This window comes from Loxodonta africana, chromosome 4 (genome assembly GCF_030014295.1).
Source record: "Loxodonta africana isolate mLoxAfr1 chromosome 4, mLoxAfr1.hap2, whole genome shotgun sequence".
NCBI lineage: Eukaryota > Metazoa > Chordata > Mammalia > Proboscidea > Elephantidae > Loxodonta > Loxodonta africana.
The window spans coordinates 90,035,953-90,056,897 of record NC_087345.1 but is presented as its reverse complement, the minus strand read 5'-3'; the positions used below and the strand labels follow the sequence as shown (position 1 = coordinate 90,056,897).

Below are 20,945 nucleotides of genomic sequence, written 5' to 3'. Positions count from 1 at the left end.
TTAATTCAGAATATGCAGAACTCCCAGGGTGTTGTATTTTTAATAATGTGGTTTTTAAAGTAATAAGTCCATGCTACTTATGTGACTTTTAATTCATTTTAACAAATAGATGTTGAGTCCCTCCAGGTGATAAAGGGTAAACAAAGATGAAAAAAGGGCTGACCCAGGATTGGATAGAAGAGACAGGGGTTCTTGGGAAGAATCTCACAGAGGAAGATACATTTAAAGGAGTCTTAAAGAATGAGTTGGAATTTTTTAAGAGAGGTAATAGGGCAAGGAACATTCCAGGGCAAGGAGAGCACCTTGAGTAAAAGGACAAAAAGGCACAAAAGTTCACAAGGTATGTTTAGGGAATGATAAGGAGATTAGCATGGCATGCTCACAGTGGAGGCTAGAGAAAGGCAGGCTGGTGGGGGGTAAAGGACATTGAGTGCCATACTTTATCTCATAGGTAAGAGGGATCTACTTAAAGTTTTTATATGGGGAAACGAATGTTTGTATTTTCCTTCGAAAGGAATTCTGGCAGCGGTGTAGAAGACGGATTCCTTTATTTACCAACCTCCTCTCTAGGGAGAGTCGGGTGAGGCAGGGCTGTGTGGGTGCAGGGCAGGAGCAAGGTGAGGGGGGAGGCAGGGACACCAGTTCGAAATCTTTTAAAAAGAAGGGCCTGAACTAGGACAGGTGCAGTGGGGATGGAGAGATGGGGTCTAATTTAAGAACCATTTTGGTGGAGCTATACTGTTGTAGTTAAAAGCATAGACTTTGGAGTCAGGCAGTCCTAGATTTTAATTCCTGCTCTGCCATTTACTGCTTGTATGAATTTGAATACGTTACGTAACCTTCTTCTTTGAGCCTTAGTTTTCTCACCTGTAAAATGGGGGTAATAACAGTATCCACCTTATAGGTGATTATGAGGAAATCAGATAATTTATGTAAAGATGTTAGCATAGTGCCTGATGCATAATAAGCATACAGTAAATGGTAGTTCACATTCACAAGACTTAGGGATTAATAATAGATTTGCTTATCTATTTGGTCAGGAAGAGGGAAAAAGAGAAAACGAAGAGTCAGTCATGATGCTAAGGGTGATTGGGTAGATAGGGAGACATGAATGGGTCATAAAACCAAACCGAACCCATTGCCGTCGAGTCGATTCCGACTCATAGCGACTCTATAGGTCAGAGTAGAACTGCCCCTATAGAGTTTCCAAGGAGCACCTGGCGGATTTGAACTGCCGACTCTTTGGTTAGCAGCCGTAGTAGCACTTAACCACTACACCACCAGGGTTTCCGAATGGGTCATATGAGGCAATAAATATGTCCTGTGAAGACAGTAAAATTAATCTTAGGGTAAGCATGGGTAGTCAGTGTTCTACATCTGGAGTTCAGAATCGCCTTTGAGAGGTAGGAACCTGTTACGCCCTGACTGGGGATCTCTTTCAGCCTAAGACAACCATGGTTCTGCCTTCATGGGCCACACAGCACTGCCCTCTAGTGGGTAGTGAGCAGAGCGGTCAGAAGGCAGCTCCCACTACACAAGCGCCCACTTCCACCTTCTGTGCCACCTTTCCTCTTCCATCAGAATAAAGCAGTTGTGGGAAGATTGGCTCACGGGTGGCTGGCTGCAGAGTTGGTAAATCTGGTCAAACGTTGACATTTAGCCCTTATCCATACTGAGAGGAGAACATGCTTAGATGAGGAACAGCTAACCATCTGTGCTTCCTTTCCGTGTTCACTCCCAGTGGCCCCCTGGTTCAGCCTTGTGTAGGTGACCTGGTTGTGGTGCGGGGGCAGCTGCAGCTCCCTGTGGTTAATGTGCCGTTGTAGAATGGAGACAGTGAAACAGGCCTTTCCAGTGTAGCAGTGAGCCGTGGGAGTTGCCAAGTTCAGTAAATTTACAATGACAGGTTTCTTTCCGTTCTTTGGTCCACAGGGTTACCTCTTTTTGTCCAGCGCACAGTGGCTCGAACCATCGTTTTACAGGAGATAATTGGCAAGGGCCGGTTTGGGGAAGTCTGGCGTGGCCGCTGGAGGGGTGGTGACGTGGCTGTGAAAATTTTCTCTTCTCGTGAAGAACGGTCTTGGTTCCGTGAAGCAGAGATATACCAGACAGTCATGCTACGCCATGAAAACATTCTTGGATTTATTGCTGCTGACAATAAAGGTAAAGGGCTGGGTTTGGATGCAGGGTGTCCCAACACCAGTGGCATTCCAAGATGGATGGCTGCTAGGAAATGGAACAGCTGTGTGCCCGCACAGCTCCATTTGCCTTTATAGTTATTATCCGTAATAGAAAGATAATCTGAATAAGATTGTAGTTTTCAAACCTTTCATAAGATGTAAAACCCTTTATTCCGGCAAAAGTTTAAACAGAAGCCCAGTTGACTAAACAGATAAACAAGCAGTTATTAAGCAGATAAACAAGATAAACCCCTTCACCCTGCTTGCTCAATCTTCCTTCCTTGGCACTCACCCAAATCCACCCACAGCGTGGTCTCTGCAGAGGGTCCAGTGAGTTTATTTTGCAGATTACTACAACGAGGAATTATGTTCTCAACCCCTGCCAGGAAAGGGCAGCTCCGGTAGGCAGAAAAACATGTAGCCCATGTTCTGTGGCACGACCAGAACCGTATACATGTGACTTTTCTATTGGAACAGGCATGCAGGAAGAATGGCTGGTCTCCCACAGAAGGAATATCTGGTGGTCTTCTAGCTCAACTTTTGGCCTTGGCCTGGCCTGTACTAGAGGTCCCTGTCTCCTCCTTTTTCTCCCCCTTTAGTGTTTGGTTCTCTCTTGTGTACCCAGGTGCGTCCCTATTTTTGAGAATCTCACTTACTAGCAAAGGGACAAGTAAAGTAACAGCCAGCTGCAGGCAGTGAGCACAAGTTGGCCAGGAAGAAAAATGCCAGCGGAGAGGGCAGTCCAGACCACGTGCAAAGGTGAAATGTGTCTGGGAACCTGTGGGTAACTCAGGATGGCTGTGTTATGGCCAAAGACATGGTGGAGATGTTGGCAAAGGCCCGTCTATGAAGGGCCTTTCTGAGAAATGTGTACTTTCTTTTGGAAGATGGTAGGGAGTAATTGAAATTTCACTCATTAATTCAACAACATTCATTGACTGCTGTGGGCCAGGAACTCTGCCAGCCACTTGATTTCATGTGTAAGAAGAAGACCCAGGCCCTCCCTTCACAGAGCTCCCAATAAGAGGGGAAGACAGACACCTGGACAGGTAGTGCACCAGGCGTGCAGAAAGGACCATGAGGTAACTGGGTTTACATTTAGCAGGGTCTCTCTGGCATTTGTGATGTGGTTTGCCTCCATGGCACAGAGATTTAAAGTTGACGTCTACAAAGCCTACAGAAGGTGCTAAGTATTTATTGTTCTTCCCTAAAAGAGCAGCAGGCTGCTCATTCCTCACATTGCTATGGGTCTTTGTAATGGCCCCAGCTGCCCCTAAGCTGCAGAGTCTTGGACTCACACGAAGGGGAAGAGAACATTTTACTTCCTCTGAGCAAGCTGTTCCTTTTTAAAACAGTATCACCTTTTGAAAAATTTAAATCTAACATATATTTTAAAGGATCAAAAAGGTGTTTTCCCTTTTAACTCATTTGCAGGGTCCTCAAGACGTAAGGGCTGGTTAGAGCTTGAGGACTGTGGCTGGGTGGGCCATGTTTGCAAGAAGAGAAGCCGGGAGCCCTGCTTCCCCGGGAGCCACTCCCTTTATTGATCCTGGCAGCTGTGTGAGTCAGGATCTGGCTGTTGAAATCCACATTAGGGCCAGGGAAGGAGAAAAATCTTATTCTGTTCTTGCCTTTTTAACATGATATATAGTATGGTGTCCTGGAGCTAGTGCCAGCTTGGAATTTGGGAGGTCTCAATCCAGTTTCCAGTCTTCCTATTGACAGCAGCATAGCCTAATTAGATTATCTGCTTTTGGTTTTCCTTTATTTTTCTCTACATCCCTCTGCCCTCCTCTTTCTCCCTGCCTACTGCGTCCACCCCACCATGTATAAAAAAGAGAATTGTATACTGGCCACCTTCCATTGCTGTCCCGAGAATAAGATGACCTCTCTGTGGACTGCTTGGAAGTGTGCTATTCATATACTGAAAAACATTTTTTGGCCTGGGATACGATGGTGCATAAAGGGCATCTTTCTGCTCTCACAGAATAGAGCAATAGACTTAAAAAGGAACATTACAAATGAGACAGGTGTGTGGTTAGGCTGTGTTCACCAGACTTGAGCCTGTTTGGTCTGGTTCTGACCCCTGCTGAGAATTTGCATTTCTAACAAGTTCCCTGGCTAGGGACCAGTTCTGAGAACCTCTGGTAGAGCAAACTTTATTATACATAAGAATCACCTGGAGATCTTGTCAAACTGTAGATTCTGATTCAGTAGATCTGGGGTGGAAATGGAGCCCTGGTGGCTCAGTAGTTAAGAGTTCAGCGCCCCCCGCCCCCCGCCAGCCTTTCAGCTCAGTAATGAGGCCACTCCTGAGGTTCACCCTTCAGACAAAGATTGAACAGTCCCGTGGGACAAAACAAGACTAAAGGGGCACACCAGCCCTTGGGCAGGGACTGGAAGGTGGGAGGGAACAGGACAACTGGTAACAGGGAACCCAGGGTTGAGAAGGGAGAGTGTTGACATGTCGTGGGGTTGTTAACCGATGTCATACAACAATGTGTGTACTGTTTGATGAGAAACTAGTTTGTTCGGTAAACCTTCATCTAAAGTTCAATTAAAAAAGGAGGGGGTGGGGAAGAGTTCAGCCGCTAACCAAAAAGTTGGCAGTTCGAATCCACCCGCTGTTCCTTGGAAACCCTATGGGGCAGCTCTGCTCTGTCCTGTAGGGTCACTATGAGTCGGAATTGACTCAATGGCAATGGGTTTTGTTGGGGTGGATATGCAAATTCTTGGCAGGGGTTCTAACCAGAACAAACAGGTTCGAAGCCCTGGCATTCACAGTGTCATTGGAGCACAGAGGAGGAGCTGAGTCACCTTCCTCTTGGTGGTGGTAGTGGTGGTTGCAGCCAGTTATGGTTGCTAAAGTGTTGATGAGCTTGTCTTTTCAAGATCAGAAGCAGCGTTGCACCACTAAATACATGATACCTGTTAACTTGCCATAAGCATATGCTTCCTCTTCTCCTGGATACCTCACATTTTCAAATTTGCTTTAAAAATGTAGCACTGTGTAGAGCCCTGAAGTCCACCTATAGGAAATAAGGGAGCAGCCCAAAGGAAAAAAATGCTCTTCCTCCGTCCTTACTAGAGCCCAAAAGTAGACACCTGTAGATGAAACGGGCACAGAGGGTGACACCAGGAGGTGTGGAGGTGAGAAATGCAAATTCAGGAGTCTGGCTGGGTTTCGTGGTGTACATACATGCTTCCTTTTTGCTGCTAGTTATGCCTTTTCTGGAATTCATGTGTGGTTCTCTGCAGATACCACCAGCTGCTCTGCAGGAGAAAGATGTGGCAGTCTGCTTCCGTGAAAAAATTTACGGCCTTAGAAACCCTGTTGGGGCAGTTCTACTCTGTTCTATAGTGTCGCTATGAATTGGCATTGATGCAACGGCAATGGGTTTGGATTCTTTTTTTCTCTGCAGATAACGGCACCTGGACACAGCTGTGGCTTGTCTCTGACTATCATGAGCACGGCTCCCTGTTTGATTATCTTAACCGGTACACAGTGACAATCGAGGGGATGATCAAGCTGGCCTTGTCTGCTGCTAGTGGGCTGGCACACCTGCACATGGAGATTGTGGGTACGCAAGGTGAGTGGACCCAGCCAAGCAGCAGTGGAGTTGGGTAGACTTTAAAAGCCTGTGTCATCCTGATTTAGTTTCCAGAATTCCTTTTTACTGAAAAAGCTGGGGCTAGACCTCAGGAACAGCTGTGTAATCTAAAGGAGAGAGGTTTGTACTTTACTTGAGCAAAAACAAGAGGTACAGGAAGGGGGGTCCTTTTCACCTCTATTTTAGGATTCCTTAGGGGACTGCGTAAGGTAAATGTTGCATTATTTGTCATTCGGTAGCCTGACATAGTAGTTCATTGGGAAGCTAGTGTTTACTAAGGAAGCCCACAGTATGCGTATAAAAGGATGGAACTGAGAAGGTCAAACAGACTAATGCATGGACCATCGTATTAGTAATTTCACACATTCATTGGTGGGAGTAGCTGGGTTTAAGACAGCTTGGTGGATTAGACACTGGGCTTTACTAGTTTAGGAAGGTTATCTTGGAACAAAAAGACCTCGAGCTTTCCTGCTATTGAATATGATATCAGCTTTTTGGGGAGATCCTTGATCTTTTCACCGTGGTAGGTGTTAAAGTGCGTTGATAATTACTGGCGACTGGAATGCAAAATTTGGAAACAAAGAAGGACCAGTAGTTGGAAAATATGGCCTTGGTGATAGAAACAATGCCAGAGATTGAATGATAAAATTTTGCAAGACCAACGACTTCTTCATTGCAAATACCTTCTTTCACCAATATAAACGGCAACTATACACATGGACCTCGCCAGATGGAACACACAGAAATCAAATTGACTACATCTGTGGAAAGAGACGATGGGAAAGCTCAATATCATCAGTCGGAACAAGGCCAGGGGCCGACTGTCGAAGAGACCATCAATTGCTCATATGCAAATTCAAGCTGAAACTGAATAAAATCAGAGCAGGTCCACGAGAGCGAAAATATGACCTTGAGTATATCCCACCTGAATTTCGAGACCATCTGAAGAATAGATTTGACGGATTGAACACCAGACGAGTTGTGGCATGACATCAAGGGCATCATCCATGAAGAAAGCAAGAGGTCACTGAAAAGACAGGAAAGAAAGAAAAGACCAAGACAGATGTCAGAGGAGACTCTGAGACTTGCTCTTAAGCGTCGAGCAGCTAAAGCAAAAGGAAGAATTGATGAAGTAAAGGAACTGAACAGAAGATTTCAAAGGGCCTCTCGAGAAGACAAAGTATTAAAATGACGTGCAAAGAGCTGGAGATGGAAAACCAAAAGGAAAGAACACGCTTGGCATTTCTGAAGCTGAAAGAACTGAAGAAAAAATTCAAGCCTCGAGTTGCAATAGTGAAGGATTCCATGGGGAAAATATTAGACGACGCAGGAAGCATCAAAAGAAGATGGAAGGAATACACAGAGTCATTATACCAAAAAGAATTAGTCAATATTCAACCATTTCAAGAGGTGGCATATGATGAGGAACCCATGGTATTGAAGGAAGAAGTCCAAGCTGCTCTGAAGGCACTGGCGAAAAACAAGGCTCCAGGAATTGATGGAATATCAATTGAGATGTTTCAACAAACAGATGCAGCGCTGGAGGTGCTCACTCGTCTATGCCAAGAAATATGGAAGAGAGCTTCCTGGCCAACTGACTGGAAGAGATCCATATTTATGCCTATTCCCAAGAAAGATGATCCAACTGAATGTGGAAATTATAGAACAATATTAATATCACACACAGGCAAAATTTTGCTGAAGACCATTCAAAAACGGCTGCAGCAGTATATCGACAGGGAACTGCCAGAAATTCAGGCTGGATTCAGAAGAGGATGTGGAACCAGGGATATCATCACTGATGTCAGATGGATCCTGGCTGAAAGCAGAGAATACCAGAAGGATGTTTACCTGTGTTTTATTGACTATGCAAAGGCACTCAACTGTGTGGATCATAAACTATGGAGAACACTGCGAAGAATGGGAATTCCGGAACACTTAATTGTGCTCATGAGGAACCTTTACATAGATCAAGAGGCAGTTGTTCGGACAGAACAAGGGGGTACTGATTGGTTTAAAGTCAGGAAAGGTGTGCGTCAGGGTTGTATTCTTTCACCATACCTATTTAATCTGTATGCTGAACAAATAATCCGAGAAGCTGGACTACGTGAAGAAGAACGGGGCATCAGGATTGGAGGAAGACTCATTAACAACCTGCGTTATGCAGATGACACAACCTCGCTTGCTGCAAGTAAAGAGGACTTGAAGCACTTACTAAAGAAGATCAAAGACCACAGCCTTTAGTATGGATTACACCTCAACATAAAGAAAACAAAAATCCTCACAACTGGACCAATGAGCAACATCATGATAAACGGAGAGAAGACTGAAGTTGTCAAAGATTTCATTTTACTTGGATCCACAATCAACAGCCATGGAAGCAGCAGTCAAGAAATCAAAAAACACATTGCATTGGGCAAATCTGCTGCAAAGGACCTCTTCAAAGTGTTGAAAAGCAAAGATGTCACCCTGAAGACTAAGGTATGCCTGACCCAAGCCATGGTATTTTCAATCACATCATATGTACGTGAAAGCTGGACAATGAATAAGGAAGACCGAAGAAGAGTTGACGCCCTTGAATTGTGGTGTTGGCGAGGAATATTGAATATACCACAGACTGCCAAAATAACGAACAAATCTGTCTTGGAAGAAGTGCGTCCGGAATGCTCCTTAGAGGTAAGGATGGTGAGACTGCGTCTTACATACTTTGGACATTTTGTCAGGAGGGATGAGTCCCTGGAGAAGGACATCATGCTTGACAGAGTACAGGGTCAGCAGAAAAGAGGAAGACCCTCGACGAGGTGGATTGACACAGTGGCTGCAACAACGAGCTCAAGCATAACAACGATTGTAAGGATGGCGCAGGACCGGGCAGTGTTATCGTTCTGTTGTGCATAGGGTCGCTACGGGTCGGAGCGGACTTGAAGGCAGCTAACAACAACAACAGGTGTTAAAGTTTGATTCTGTTCATAGCCCATGCAGTGATATTATCAGTCCTCCTCTTTGGGCCTGTTGGATTCTGAGAACCTAGCCAACACCGCAGGCTTTTCTATGAATTCTTCGGTAGTTCTATACCTGGGCATATTAGTTCAGGGAAGGCTAGTAGTGGTAGTAGTAATATCAGCTAACATACCTGCCCTTCTAGGTTCTTTATTCACTTATATCAATGCGTTAACCCTCATAGCATTCCATGAAGTAAGTATTATTGTTATTCTCATTTTGTGGATGGGAATACAGAGATACAGATGGGTTAGGTTGCTTGTCCAGGGTTGCTGGGTTGGTGGATGGCAAAGCCTAGGCTTGAACCTACACAGTCTGGGCTTTTAACCATTATACTAGCTTTTTTTAAAGATTCTTTTCTCCCCACTGCCAGGGAAGCCTGGAATTGCTCATCGAGACTTGAAGTCAAAGAACATCCTGGTAAAGAAGAATGGCATGTGTGCCATCGCAGACCTGGGCCTGGCTGTTCGTCATGATGCAGTCACGGACACCATTGACATTGCTCCAAATCAGAGGGTGGGAACCAAACGGTAGGAAGGCCCCAGGCCTCTGCCCTTTTTCAGTAGCTTGTACTGAGTCTCCCATGTATGCCCTTTGCCATGTGGACAGGAGAAGGAAGCTCAGAAAGAGGAGATGTGGTCCTTGCTCTCAGACAGTTAAAGTCAAGTTGAACACCTGCCTTCCAGGCTGGAACACTGCACAGGTTACATGTAATTGACACAAGTGGTACAAGCACAGCTCCGTAGAGCTGTACACATAGTTGGCGGTGGTGGCGAGGGCAGCAGAGAGAATGGAGGAACTAGAGCCAGGGCTAGGGTGGTAATACTTGGTGCAGACAGAGAATCCGAGGCAGGATTTGGAAGGGGGGTAGGCACGCGGCTTGGCTGGGGGAAGAGGGGAAATACTGCAGCCTGAAGGGGTGGGTTGTGCAGAGACCCCTGAGGAAACGGGAAGTGAGCTCTACTTGAGGCTTGGAGAGCAGGTGTGCTGAACTAGAGCAGAAGTAACCTTAGGAGGAGATTGGGGCTTCTTTAAGCATTATGGGCCTGCTGCCCACTTCCTACAGAAGTGAAGTAAGAAGGAAGAGTTGTGATGCAGGATTGACTTCCTGAGTTGGAAATAGGACTGCCTTCTTTTTTTTTGTGGTAAAATATATATGATAAAAAATTTACCTTTTTAACAATTTTTAAGTGTGCAATTCAGTGACATGAATTACATTTAACATCACCACTATGTAGTTCCAAAAAAGATTTTTTATTGTTGTACTTTAGGTGAAGGGATACAGAACAAACTAGCTTTTCATTAAAATAATTCATGTACGTATTGTTTTGTGACATTGGTTACCAACTCCACAACATGTCAATATTCTCCATTCTTGACCTTGAGTTCCCTATTACCAGCTTTCCTGTCCCCTCCTGCCTTCTAGTCCTTGCCCATGGGCTGATCTGCCTCTTCAGTCTCGTTTTGTTTTATGGGCCTGTCTAATCTTTGGCGTAGTGGTTAAGTGCTACGGCTGCTAACCAAAGGGTCGGCAGTTTGAGTCTGCCAGGCACTCCTTGGAAACTGGGGGGCAGTTCTACTCTGTCCTATAGGGTGGCTATGAGTCGGAATCGACTCGACGGCACTGGGTTTGGTTTTTTGATAATCTTTGGCTAAAGGGTGAACCTCAGGGCCATACTCCTAGGGTTTCTCCAGTCTCTGTCAGGCCAGTAAGTGTGGTCTTTTTTTGTGAGTTAGAATTTTTTCTACATTTTTCTCCATTTCTGTCCGGGACCCTTTATCGTGATTCCTTGTCAGAGGAGTCTGTGGTGGTAGCTGGGCACCATCTAGTTATACTGGACTCAGCCTGGTGGAGACTGTGGGAGATGTGGTCCATTAGTCCTTTGGACTAATCTTTCCCTTGTGTCTTTGGTTTTCTTCATTCCCCCTTGCTACTGATGGGGTGAGACCAGTGGAGTATCTTAGATTGCTGTTCACAACCTTTTAAGACCCCAGATGCTACTCACCAAAGTAGAATGTAGAAATTTTCTTTATAAACTGTGTTATGCCAGTTGAGCTAGGTGTTCCCCGAGATCATGGTCCCCACAGCCCTCAGTCCGGTAATCAGTTCCTCAGGGAGTTTGGATGTGTCTATGGAGCTTCCATGACCTTGCCTTGGACAAGTTGTGCCGACTCTGCCTTACCCTTCACCAAAGTTACCAGTTCCAAAAGTTTTTCATCACCACAGACAGAAACTTAGTACCCCTTAAGCAATAACTCCTATTTGTCCTTCCCTACCACCACTGGTAGCCACTAATAACCTTTGGTCTCTGCATTTGCCTATTCTAGATATATAAGTGCAATCATACAATATTCGTGTTTCTGTATTTGACTTATTTCACTCAGCATAATGTTTTGTTATATGTAAGGTTGCTATGAGTCAGAGCAGACTTGAGAGCAACTAACAATGTTTCAAGGTTCATCTGTGTCGCAGCATGTATTAGAATTTCATTTCTGTTTAAGGCTGAGTAATATTCCATTGTATGTATATACCACATTTTATTTATCCATTCATCTGTTGATGGTCACTTGGGTTGTTTCCACCTTTTGGCTACTGTGAATAATAGTGCAGTGAGCATTGGTGTTCAAGAATCTGTTTGAGTCCCTGTTTTCACTTCTTTTGTGTGTATACCTAGGAGTGGAATTGCTGGGCCATAAGGTAATTTCTGTGTTTAACTTTTGGATACACCGCGAAACTGTTTTCCAGAGTGTCTGCACGGTTCTACACGTCCACCAGCGGTGCACGAGGTTCCCAGTTCCTCCATACCTTCATCAACACTTGTTATTTTCCGTTTTTCTGATAATAGCCATCCTAGCGGGTGTGGATCGTATCTTATTGTGGTTTTTATTTCCATGTCCCCAGTGACTAATGACCTGAATGCGTTTTTATGCGACTATTGGCCATTTCTAAATCTTCCGTGGAGAAATGTCTGTTCAGGTTTTTTGCCCATGTTTTAATTGGATTGTGTTTTTGTTGTTGAGTTGTAGGCGTTCTTCATATATTCTGGATATTAAACCCTTATCAGATATGTGATTACCAAATATTTTCTTTCATTCTGTAAGTCGTCTCTTCGCTTTCTTGATAAAGTCCTTTGATGTACAAAATTTTTTAATTTCACTCCTAGGTATACATCCGTAAGAAGTGAAAACAGGTACGCAAACAGGTACTTGTACACCAGTGTTCTTTGCAGCATTATTCACTATAGCCAAAAGGTAGAAACAGCCTGTGTGTTCGTCAGCAGATGAGTGGATAAATAAAAACGTGACATATACATATAATGGAATATTACTCAGCCATAAAGAGAAATGAAGTTCTGATCGTGCTATGACATGGATGAACCTTGAAAACATTATGCTGAGTGAAATAAGTCAGGCAAACCAGGACAAATACTGTATGATCTCACTTACGTGAAATACCTAGAATAGGTCAATGCACAGAGGCCAGAGGTTATTGATGGCCACCAGGGTGGGTGGGAGGGGGAAGCTGGGAAATACTGCCTGAGGGGCACTGAGTCTCTTTGTTAAGGACGGTGAAGAAATTGCAGATGGGCAGGGGTCATGTTTTCACAGCATGATGAATGTGAATGTCACTGAGTTACCCAGGTAAAAATGGATGAAATGGCAAATGTTTTGCTCTATATGTTTCACCAGAATAAAAAAATTTTTTAAAAGCAAAAGCAAACAAGACAAGTTTTTAATATTGGTGGTGAAGTCCAGTTTATCTATTTTTTGTTTTATTCCTCATGCTTTTGATATCGTATCAAAGAATCTATTGTGAAAAACAAGGTCCTGAAGCTTTACCCCTGTTTTCTTGTAAGAGTTTTACTCTTTTGGTTCTTATTTTTAGGTCACTGATCCATTTTTAGTTAATTTTCATACGTTTGTGAAGTAGAGACTGCCTTTTAATAGGATGGAAGAGGGGATCTGTTTACCTGTTCAATCTCAGTGAATTTCACTAAATTGTATTACTGCTTTTTTCCTTCCTTTTGACAATCATTGCAGCTACCCAGTCCCCAAAGTGTGGGGCCTGAGGTGATCTCTTGATTTGCTGTAGTGTGGTTCAGGTGGTAGTGATTAAATAAGAGTGACTTTGATGACTACTTAATTTTTACAATTGCTGCAATCAGATAAGATAACAAAAGAAGCTGAGGATGAAATTTAAGCTCAACATACCCCTGTGGCTACAGTGAATGGAGTAAGACCCCAGTATACCCATTGCCATTAGGTCAATTCTGACTCACAGCGACCCTATAGGACAGAGTAGAACTGCCCCATAGCGTTGCCAAGGAGCAGCTTGTGGATTTGAATTGTCGTCCTTCTGGTTAGCAGCCGAGCTCTTAACTACCGCACCACCAGTGCGCCACAAAAAGACCCCAGTAGTAACCAGATAATATGTACGTTACTGCCATATGACCTAGAAACCCAGGTGGCATAGTGGTTAAGAGTTCAGCTGCTAACCAAAAGGCCGGCAGTTTGAATCCACCACGTGCTTCTTGGAAACCCTCTGGGGCAGTTCTACCCTGTCCCATAGGGTCTCTATGAGTCGGAATCAACTTGATGGCAACTGGTTTGTTTTTTTGGTTTGCTGTGTGAGCCACAGTGTAAGTACCTCTGCCAAGAAATCAAAACATGTTTGAAATCAGTAAATCCTGATGGTTAAAAAAAAATAGAGATACAAAGAAGAGTAGCCTAGTGTTGCCAAATCTATGCTGAAGTATTTAGATTTGAATCCAAAACATATGGAAGTACGCAATAAAGAGAAATAATCACTTCCTCCTCCCCAAGGGACTTTCTTAGAGTGACGTTCTGTAGTTGAGGCTGGTAATATTTATTCTCATGTTCTAGAAGGCTCCTCAATCAATACTTGGATTTAAAAGAGATATTGTCACATATACATGTTTTTATGCCTGATGATGTTTCCTCTGTTGTTGCAGATACATGGCCCCTGAAGTACTTGATGAAACCATAAACATGAAACACTTTGACTCCTTTAAATGTGCTGATATCTATGCTCTCGGGCTTGTATATTGGGAAATTGCTCGAAGATGCAATTCTGGAGGTAGCTTTCAGTTTTGCCTTCTCTTTCCCCTACCTCCCTGTCCTTTTCTTTATACAGCTGGTCAGGATGCCTGGTGCCAGAGCCCGAATCATACACGGTTCTCATCAAAGATACGAAACCTTGGAGGCAGCTGTGCCTTAGGATATGTTTACTCTTTGAACCAGCTTGTTGAGTGGTTGCCATCAAGCAGTGCTTTACCTCATGGTAACCACTCTGGAGGCTCATTTTGGCTTTTTTTCTTAAACACATTGTCTTTGTTGGCCCAAAGAGGTGAGGGGTGCCCTTGGTGCACATAGCAGAGGATCAGTGTAGGATCTCCTTTACATCGGAGGCAGTATATTCTAACACACTGGCTTGTAAGCCGTGTTCTGCAGAACCCTGGCGTTTCACTGCTAAAATAGTAGTGGCGGTTTCTCAAGTTGCAGTAGAAAGCTTACTAATGCATAGAATTTTCTCAAAATGAGTTTCTCCTCCCATAATTTTTTCCTAAACCTTTGGTACTTATCCCTGTCAGAAGCCAGTAACAGGTAATATCAGATTTAGCAGAAAACATTTTTTACCATCAGCTTAGCATATCAACATCTTATGGTATGCTCCACAAAGAGCTCCCTGACTTCCCAGTGGAGCAAGGGTGGGGGTTTGGGGACTATGGCTTAAGGGGACTTCTAAGTCAATTAGCAAAATAATTCTATTATGAAAACATTCTGCATCCCACTTTGAAATGCGGCGTCTGGGGTCTTAAATGCTAACAAGCGGCCATCTAAGATGCATCAATTGGTCTCAACCCACCTGGATCAAAGGAGAATGAAGAACACCAAGGTCACACCATAACTATGAGCCCAAGAGACAGAAAGGGCCACAGGAACCAGAGACTTACATCATCCTGAGACCAGAAGAACTAGATGGTGCCCGGCCACAACCGATGACTGCCCTGACAGGGAGCACAACAGGGAACCCCTGAGGGAGCAGGAGAACGGTGGGATGCAGACCCCAAATTCTCACAAAAAGACCAGACTTAATGGTCTGACTGAGATTAGAGGAATCCCGGCGGTCATGGTCCCCAAACCTTCTGTTGGCACAGGACGGGAACCATCCCCGAAGACAATTCATCAGACATGGAAGGGACTGGACAGTGGGTAGGAGAGAGATGCTGATAAAGAGTGAGCTACTTGTATCAGGTGGACACTGGAGACTGTGTTGGCATCTCCTGTGTGGAGGGGGGATGGGAGGGTAGAGAGGGTTGGAAGCTGGCAAAATTGTCACTAAAGGAGGGACTGGAAGGGCTGAATCATTAGGGGGAGAGCAAGTGGGAGTATGGAGTAAGGTGTATATAAACTTATATGTGACAGACCGACTTGATTTGTAAACGTTCACTTGAAGCTCAGTAAAAATTTAAAAAAAAAAGAGCTCCCTGACTTCCCAGTACCCTGCCACTTGAGCCAGTTCAGGAAACTACTTTTCTAGTGTAACCCTACCCTCAGCCATTTATCTCGGCCCACGCAGGTATCACAGCAGCGTGCAAGTCACCACCCTACTACAGACTGGTAGATGAGTGGTGGATAATAATTATTATTATTCAGTACTTCAACTTATGTGATCTTTACTATAAGCCTATGACGTAGGTACCATTATCACCATTTGCAGTTGAAGAAAATGAGTCACAGAGAGGCTTAAGTACTTTGTCCAAGGTCACACAGCTAGTAAAGATTCAAACTCGGCAAGCTGAGCTTAAGCTCTTAACTACCCTTTAAATAATTACCAAGTCAAAGTCTTTGTTTAAAATTCTGTCCCATTATCTCAGGGCAGGGGGAGTTTTTCCTGGAAAAAACAAAGTTTCATTGATTTTTTTTTTTTAATTAATTTTTTTTACCATGGAAAATATTTTCATTTGTAACTCTAAAAGATAAGAACTTAAGATGCCACATTGTTATCACACTTTAAAAGATTACCATTAATTTCTTAACACTATTTGATATTCAGGCAGTGCTGAGATTTTCCCAGTCATCTCCTAATTTTTTTAAAACAGTTCAAATCAGGGCCCAAATGAGATCCATCTATTGCAGTTAGTTGATGACGTCTCTCAAGTCTCTTATAATCTTCAGGTTCCCCGTCCCTTTTTTTTTTTTTTTTCTCTTCTGCAGTTTATTTATGGAGAATCCAGGTCATTTGTCCTGCAAAGTTTTCCGGTTTAGAATTTGCTACAAAGTTTTCCGGTTTAGAATTTGCTGATTGCCTCCTCGTAGACTTAACATGTTCCTATTAATTAGATCTAGCAGCTAGAACCATAATTGATGTTTTTGGCAAAAATTCTTCATAGATGTTATTCTATACTTCTATCACAAGGGATGTCTGGCTGTCTCTGTTGTTAGCAGCCATTAGTGATCGTTGTCCAAATCCACAGTCATTAGAAGTTGAAAGATGCCGATATCCCGATTCTATCAATCATGTATTAGCTGAATTTCTTCTTTAAGGAGAAACTTCCCCTAATTATGTATTTGGTTTACCAAGCTGTATAATTTGAATAGGAAAGGCAGGATAAATACTTGATTCTTTATATTTGTTTACCATTTTTCCAAATGAGTTTGTTCCCTAGCATCTTCCCAAGGTAACAACAGGTTTTTCTTTTCGAGTATCATTATGAACTGACAGATTTAAAAATATTTGCTTAAATGTTCTCATCTCTGGCCAGTTGGGAGCTTTTCACGTTGATTTTGATGTGACCCCAGTAGTCTTTGATAATTTCCTTGCTTTTAGTATTAAAAAAAGACGTTCCTCGCTAATGTGTATTTCTTGTCTCATACCAGGAATTGACCAACTTCTCCCTGGAGCCCTAGATTGTGTTAGTGGGAAATGGTGTTTACAGACCACAATGTGGGTGTTGTCATTGGCTTTTGAGTAACCTTTTCCTTCCGTAGATAACTCAGATTGATAATTTCTTTCCTCCCAGGAGTCCATGAAGAATATCAGCTGCCATATTATGACCTAGTGCCCTCTGACCCTTCCATTGAGGAAATGCGAAAGGTTGTATGTGACCAGAAGCTACGTCCCAACATCCCTAACTGGTGGCAAAGTTATGAGGTAGGAAGCTTCCCTGCCTCCTGCAGCTTTTCCATCTGCCTGATTTTTCTACCTTCGAAAAGGTAGCCAGTCCCCATGGATACCCCCTGAGTGGGTCAGTAGACTTGTGCTATTCTGTACTGAGCCCTTTGGGACCACAGTCCCTTGTCCTGGGTACTGTAGCATGCCCTTTGGAGTTGACAGCCTAGTAGAAGAAAAAGGCTTCATCCCCAGGACATAGTTAAGGGAGGCGGACACCAAGAGACAGAAACAAAAACTGAACCGGGAGCTGGTAGACCTTGTCTAACTACAAAAATAACCTGGGAGCTGCAGGTGTGAGCTGAGCTCTATAGAATAGTTGAAAAGAAATATCCATAAAGGAAGCTCTTAGGGTTTAGAAGAATGAAGGGACAGGACTTAGCCAGGGGACATGTCTGTGAGGGAAGTGGCCTTTCTAATATTTCAGATGAAGGGAGGAGGATGACATGTGAAGGGGTTGGGATTAGGATGGAGAATTTGAATTGGGGAAAGATGGCAGATGAAGTGGGGAGGGGACAATATTTAGTGGAAATAATTGAAATGAAGACCAAGTTATGACAGATTCCTAATAAACATGGAATTCTGGGGTCTTAAGAGGCTTCTGGGGTGGGGGGCAGAGTTTGCCTAGCTATCTGCACGTGTGCCTCCTTTTACACAATGACTGTTTCTAAAGAGTATACCACTAGAGGGCGTTTGTGATTTAAGGACAAAGCTACTCCATTGACAGTGATGACTTCCCATTGCGTAATAAACCCATTACTGTCAAGCCGCTTCCAACTCATAGCAACCCTATAGGATAGAGTAGAACCGCCCCACAGAGTTTCCAAGGCTGTAATGTCTTTGGAAGCAGACTGCTACTTCTTTCTCCCGTGGAGCAGCTTTTGGCTTCAAACCACTGACCTTTTGGTTTGCACATGACCACTGTGCCACCAGGGCTCCTTCCATTGCAAAATAGGGCAGCATTTTTCAAAATGTTTCTGGGAACCCATGGGTGAGGGTTTTCTTCAGAGGATGAGGGTGAGGCTGAAGAAAGCTGGTCTTTAGCTGCCTCTTTCCCCCCTCAACGCCCCAGTCAGTGCTGTCTGCAATTTTCTGTTTTATATGTTGGGGTTCTGCTTAGGAAGATGGATTCCACTGCTGAAAACTAATTTTGGCCCTTAGCAATCAGGGGAATTCATAGCCCTCAGTAACAAATAGTAGTCCATAGGTGACTTCCTGATTCACCTCTCGGCCCAACCATAGTGGTCTTCTGTGTTGCTGGGAAATGGCAGCATAGTTCTCTGCCTCTGACAGAATTGCTTTTAAGGAGGTCCTTTCCTCTTCCTTCACCACCCCCATTTCTATATGGGAACCATGTCTTTTTTTTTTTTTTTTTTTTAACATAAATCCTGAACAATCACAAAGTGGATTCTCAAACCTGAAGGGATGATTTTCAGATCACATGTTGCTGGGGGTGTTTTTTTCAAGATTTTCTGGATGATGGAGAATGGCTGACTGTCTTTGGTCAGAGAAGGATCTCCACTTTCCAGGCTGCAGCTTTTTCCTCTCACCTGTACAACCTATCCCTTAAGGAAGGAAGCGTCAAGGGGAGAAGAAAGCTTACAAAGCATTTCCCTAAGATCAGAGAGGGAGTGAGGGGAAATTCTGACAGACTTTGGACTGAGGAAACAGTGGCAGGGAAATGAGCAAGAGCTTAGCAGTCAGAAAGGCTGTTTCCAGGGCAGGTCAGTTGATGTCCTTTGGTGTCTTGCAGGCACTACGGGTGATGGGGAAGATGATGCGGGAGTGTTGGTATGCCAACGGCGCAGCCCGCCTGACTGCTCTGCGCATTAAGAAGACCCTCTCACAGCTCAGCGTGCAGGAAGATGTGAAGATCTAACCCTGCTCCCCTTCCCCCTACACGCAACCCCAGGCAGCGAGAACTACACAGAGAGCTGCCATGTTGAGCGTACGATGGAGGCCTACCTCTCGTTTCTGCCCAGCCCTCCGTGGCCAAGACCCCTGGCCCACAAGAGGGACAGAGCCCGGGAGACTTGCTCACTCCCATGTTGGGTTTGAGACACAGACAACCTTTTTATTTACCTCCTAATGGCATGGAGACTCTAAGAGCGAATTGTGTGGAGAACTCAATGCCACGACTCGAACTGGTTGTAGTGGGAAGTCCCACAAACCCTGGTGCACCTGGCATATGGTCGGGAGCCGATGAAAGGGGTGGCCTGGGAGGCGGAAGGAGCTAAATTGTTGCCAGTGCTAAGCAGCACTGAGGGTTTTCCTTCAGGGACCAACCCACAGCACACTGAAGCGGCCCCAGGGGGCCAGAAGTGCAGCCCCTCTCGCAGGCAGCTCTGAGCCAAGTGCTCCCCTCCTCCCTCGCAAGGACATCTGGAGGGATTGCCAGTGGAGACCGAATCTGCCGCCTGTCTGTCCAGCTGTGTGTGCATGTGCCGAGGTGCGTCCCCTGTTGTGCCTGGTCTGTGCCACACCCTTACGTTTGTGTGTGTGTGTGGGTGTGTGTGTGTGTCTGTAGGTGCGCACTTACCTGCTTAAGCTTTCTGTGCATGTGCAGGTCTGAGGTGTGGTTGTCCTGCCGTCTCTGCGTGCTGGTGCCTGTGTTCAGTAGTGAGCAGCATCTAGTTCTCTGGTGCCCTTCCTGGAGGTCCCCCGTTCCCCCTCCTCCAGAGCCCCTGTGCCGCGGTGGGACTGCTTTCCCATAGGCTGCTCTGCCCACCCCTGTATCAACACAGCTCTTCTCCATTTCAGACTGGAACCAAAGCTGGCCCAGTTGCCCGTGGCAGAGGGCTTTTGGGTCAGAATGTGAGGGGAGGGGGTGGGATGGGCAGGGAAAGAATCTTGGCAGGAGAATCTTGGGTGTTATGGTTAGCGACATCCATGGGAAAGGAGGCAGCCCAAGGGCATCATACCCATCAGCATCAAGGAAGGGCCGAGGAATTTGAAGCCCAGATCTCGGGACTCAAATTGGAATGTCACATCTGTCTTTCATATCCCAGATTCTGGAAACAGCAGTGTATATTTTTGGTGGTGGTGGGTTTGGGGTGGGGAGGGGGAAGGGGGGCGAAGAGTAGCGGGAGGGGTTCTGGGGGGGTGGGAGGCATCTGCATGGGTCTTACTTTACTGGATTATCTCATCAGGGTGGAGGGAAAATGTGAGATTTGCATCCACTTCAGGGGCCCTATCAAGGAGGGAGCAGCGTGAGCTGATGTATTTAACCTGAGTATAGTATTTAATGAAGTCTGGAAGCACGGTTGTGGGTGGTGATCTGGTCAGCGTATCTTAGGTATATAATAATTTGGAAGCCATAACTTTTAACTGGAGTGGTTTGCTTTTTTTTTTTTTTAATTGGGAGGGTCTGGATTTTAGCTTTTTTTAATATTGTTAAGTTTTGTAAAAGGAAAACCATCTCTATGCGATGATTACCTCTCAGTCTGTCTGTTTTTAAAGAAATCCCTACAAAAACAACCACAAAAAAAAAAAAAAATCTCCAATCAAACGCACACAGCTCAATCACACACTGGAAATGTTTGTCCTTGTACCTGAGCCTGTCCCCACTCAGCAGTGAGATTTCCTCTTTGCCCTCGGGGGTTAGTCTCTTGCACTCTGCTCCACCCATCCCTTACCCAGTCCCATGAGTGGTTTTTTGATCTAGGGCCCTAGTCTTCTGTGTATCGTCCAGTTGGTTGTGCCTTTTTCTCCAGGCATTTTCTCAATAAATGTTTGAGTGTCTGTTGGGTGCCAGGCACTGTACTAGGCACTGGGAATACGTCTGTGATCAAGACAGGCTTGGTCCTACTCTTGGAGCACTGAAGAGGGAGCTGATTCAAGGAACTGGGTGCCTGTTTTGAGACCAGAGGGTTTCATAGCTGGTTCTGAGAGCCTTTTGAGCCTGTAATTATGAATACAGGAGAAAGGCTGCCCCCCTCCCCCAAAGGGACTGCTGGTGGG

The 20,945-nt window shown here is 44.8% G+C and overlaps 1 protein-coding gene across 4 annotated transcripts in view; it reads left to right on the top strand.

Annotated features, from left to right (window-relative positions):
- The window catches only part of ACVR1B (activin A receptor type 1B), a 44,610-nt gene extending 24,578 nt beyond the window's left edge, over positions 1-20,032 (top strand). For 3 of the 4 annotated variants that reach the window (XM_010596737.3, XM_064284202.1, XM_064284203.1), the window contains 6 exons: positions 1,933-2,163; positions 5,603-5,770; positions 9,165-9,321; positions 13,765-13,889; positions 16,837-16,967; positions 18,739-20,032. In XM_010596737.3, the coding sequence (XP_010595039.1) occupies positions 1,933-2,163; positions 5,603-5,770; positions 9,165-9,321; positions 13,765-13,889; positions 16,837-16,967; positions 18,739-18,864 (938 nt within the window). In that variant the 3' untranslated portion in view covers positions 18,865-20,032. Of the gene's footprint in view, positions 1-1,932; positions 2,164-3,399; positions 3,502-5,590; positions 5,771-9,164; positions 9,322-13,764; positions 13,890-16,836; positions 16,968-18,738 lie in introns of all 4 variants that reach the window. The other variant, XM_023556567.2, reaches the window with a different exon arrangement.
- The last annotated feature ends 913 nt before the right edge of the window (positions 20,033-20,945 follow it).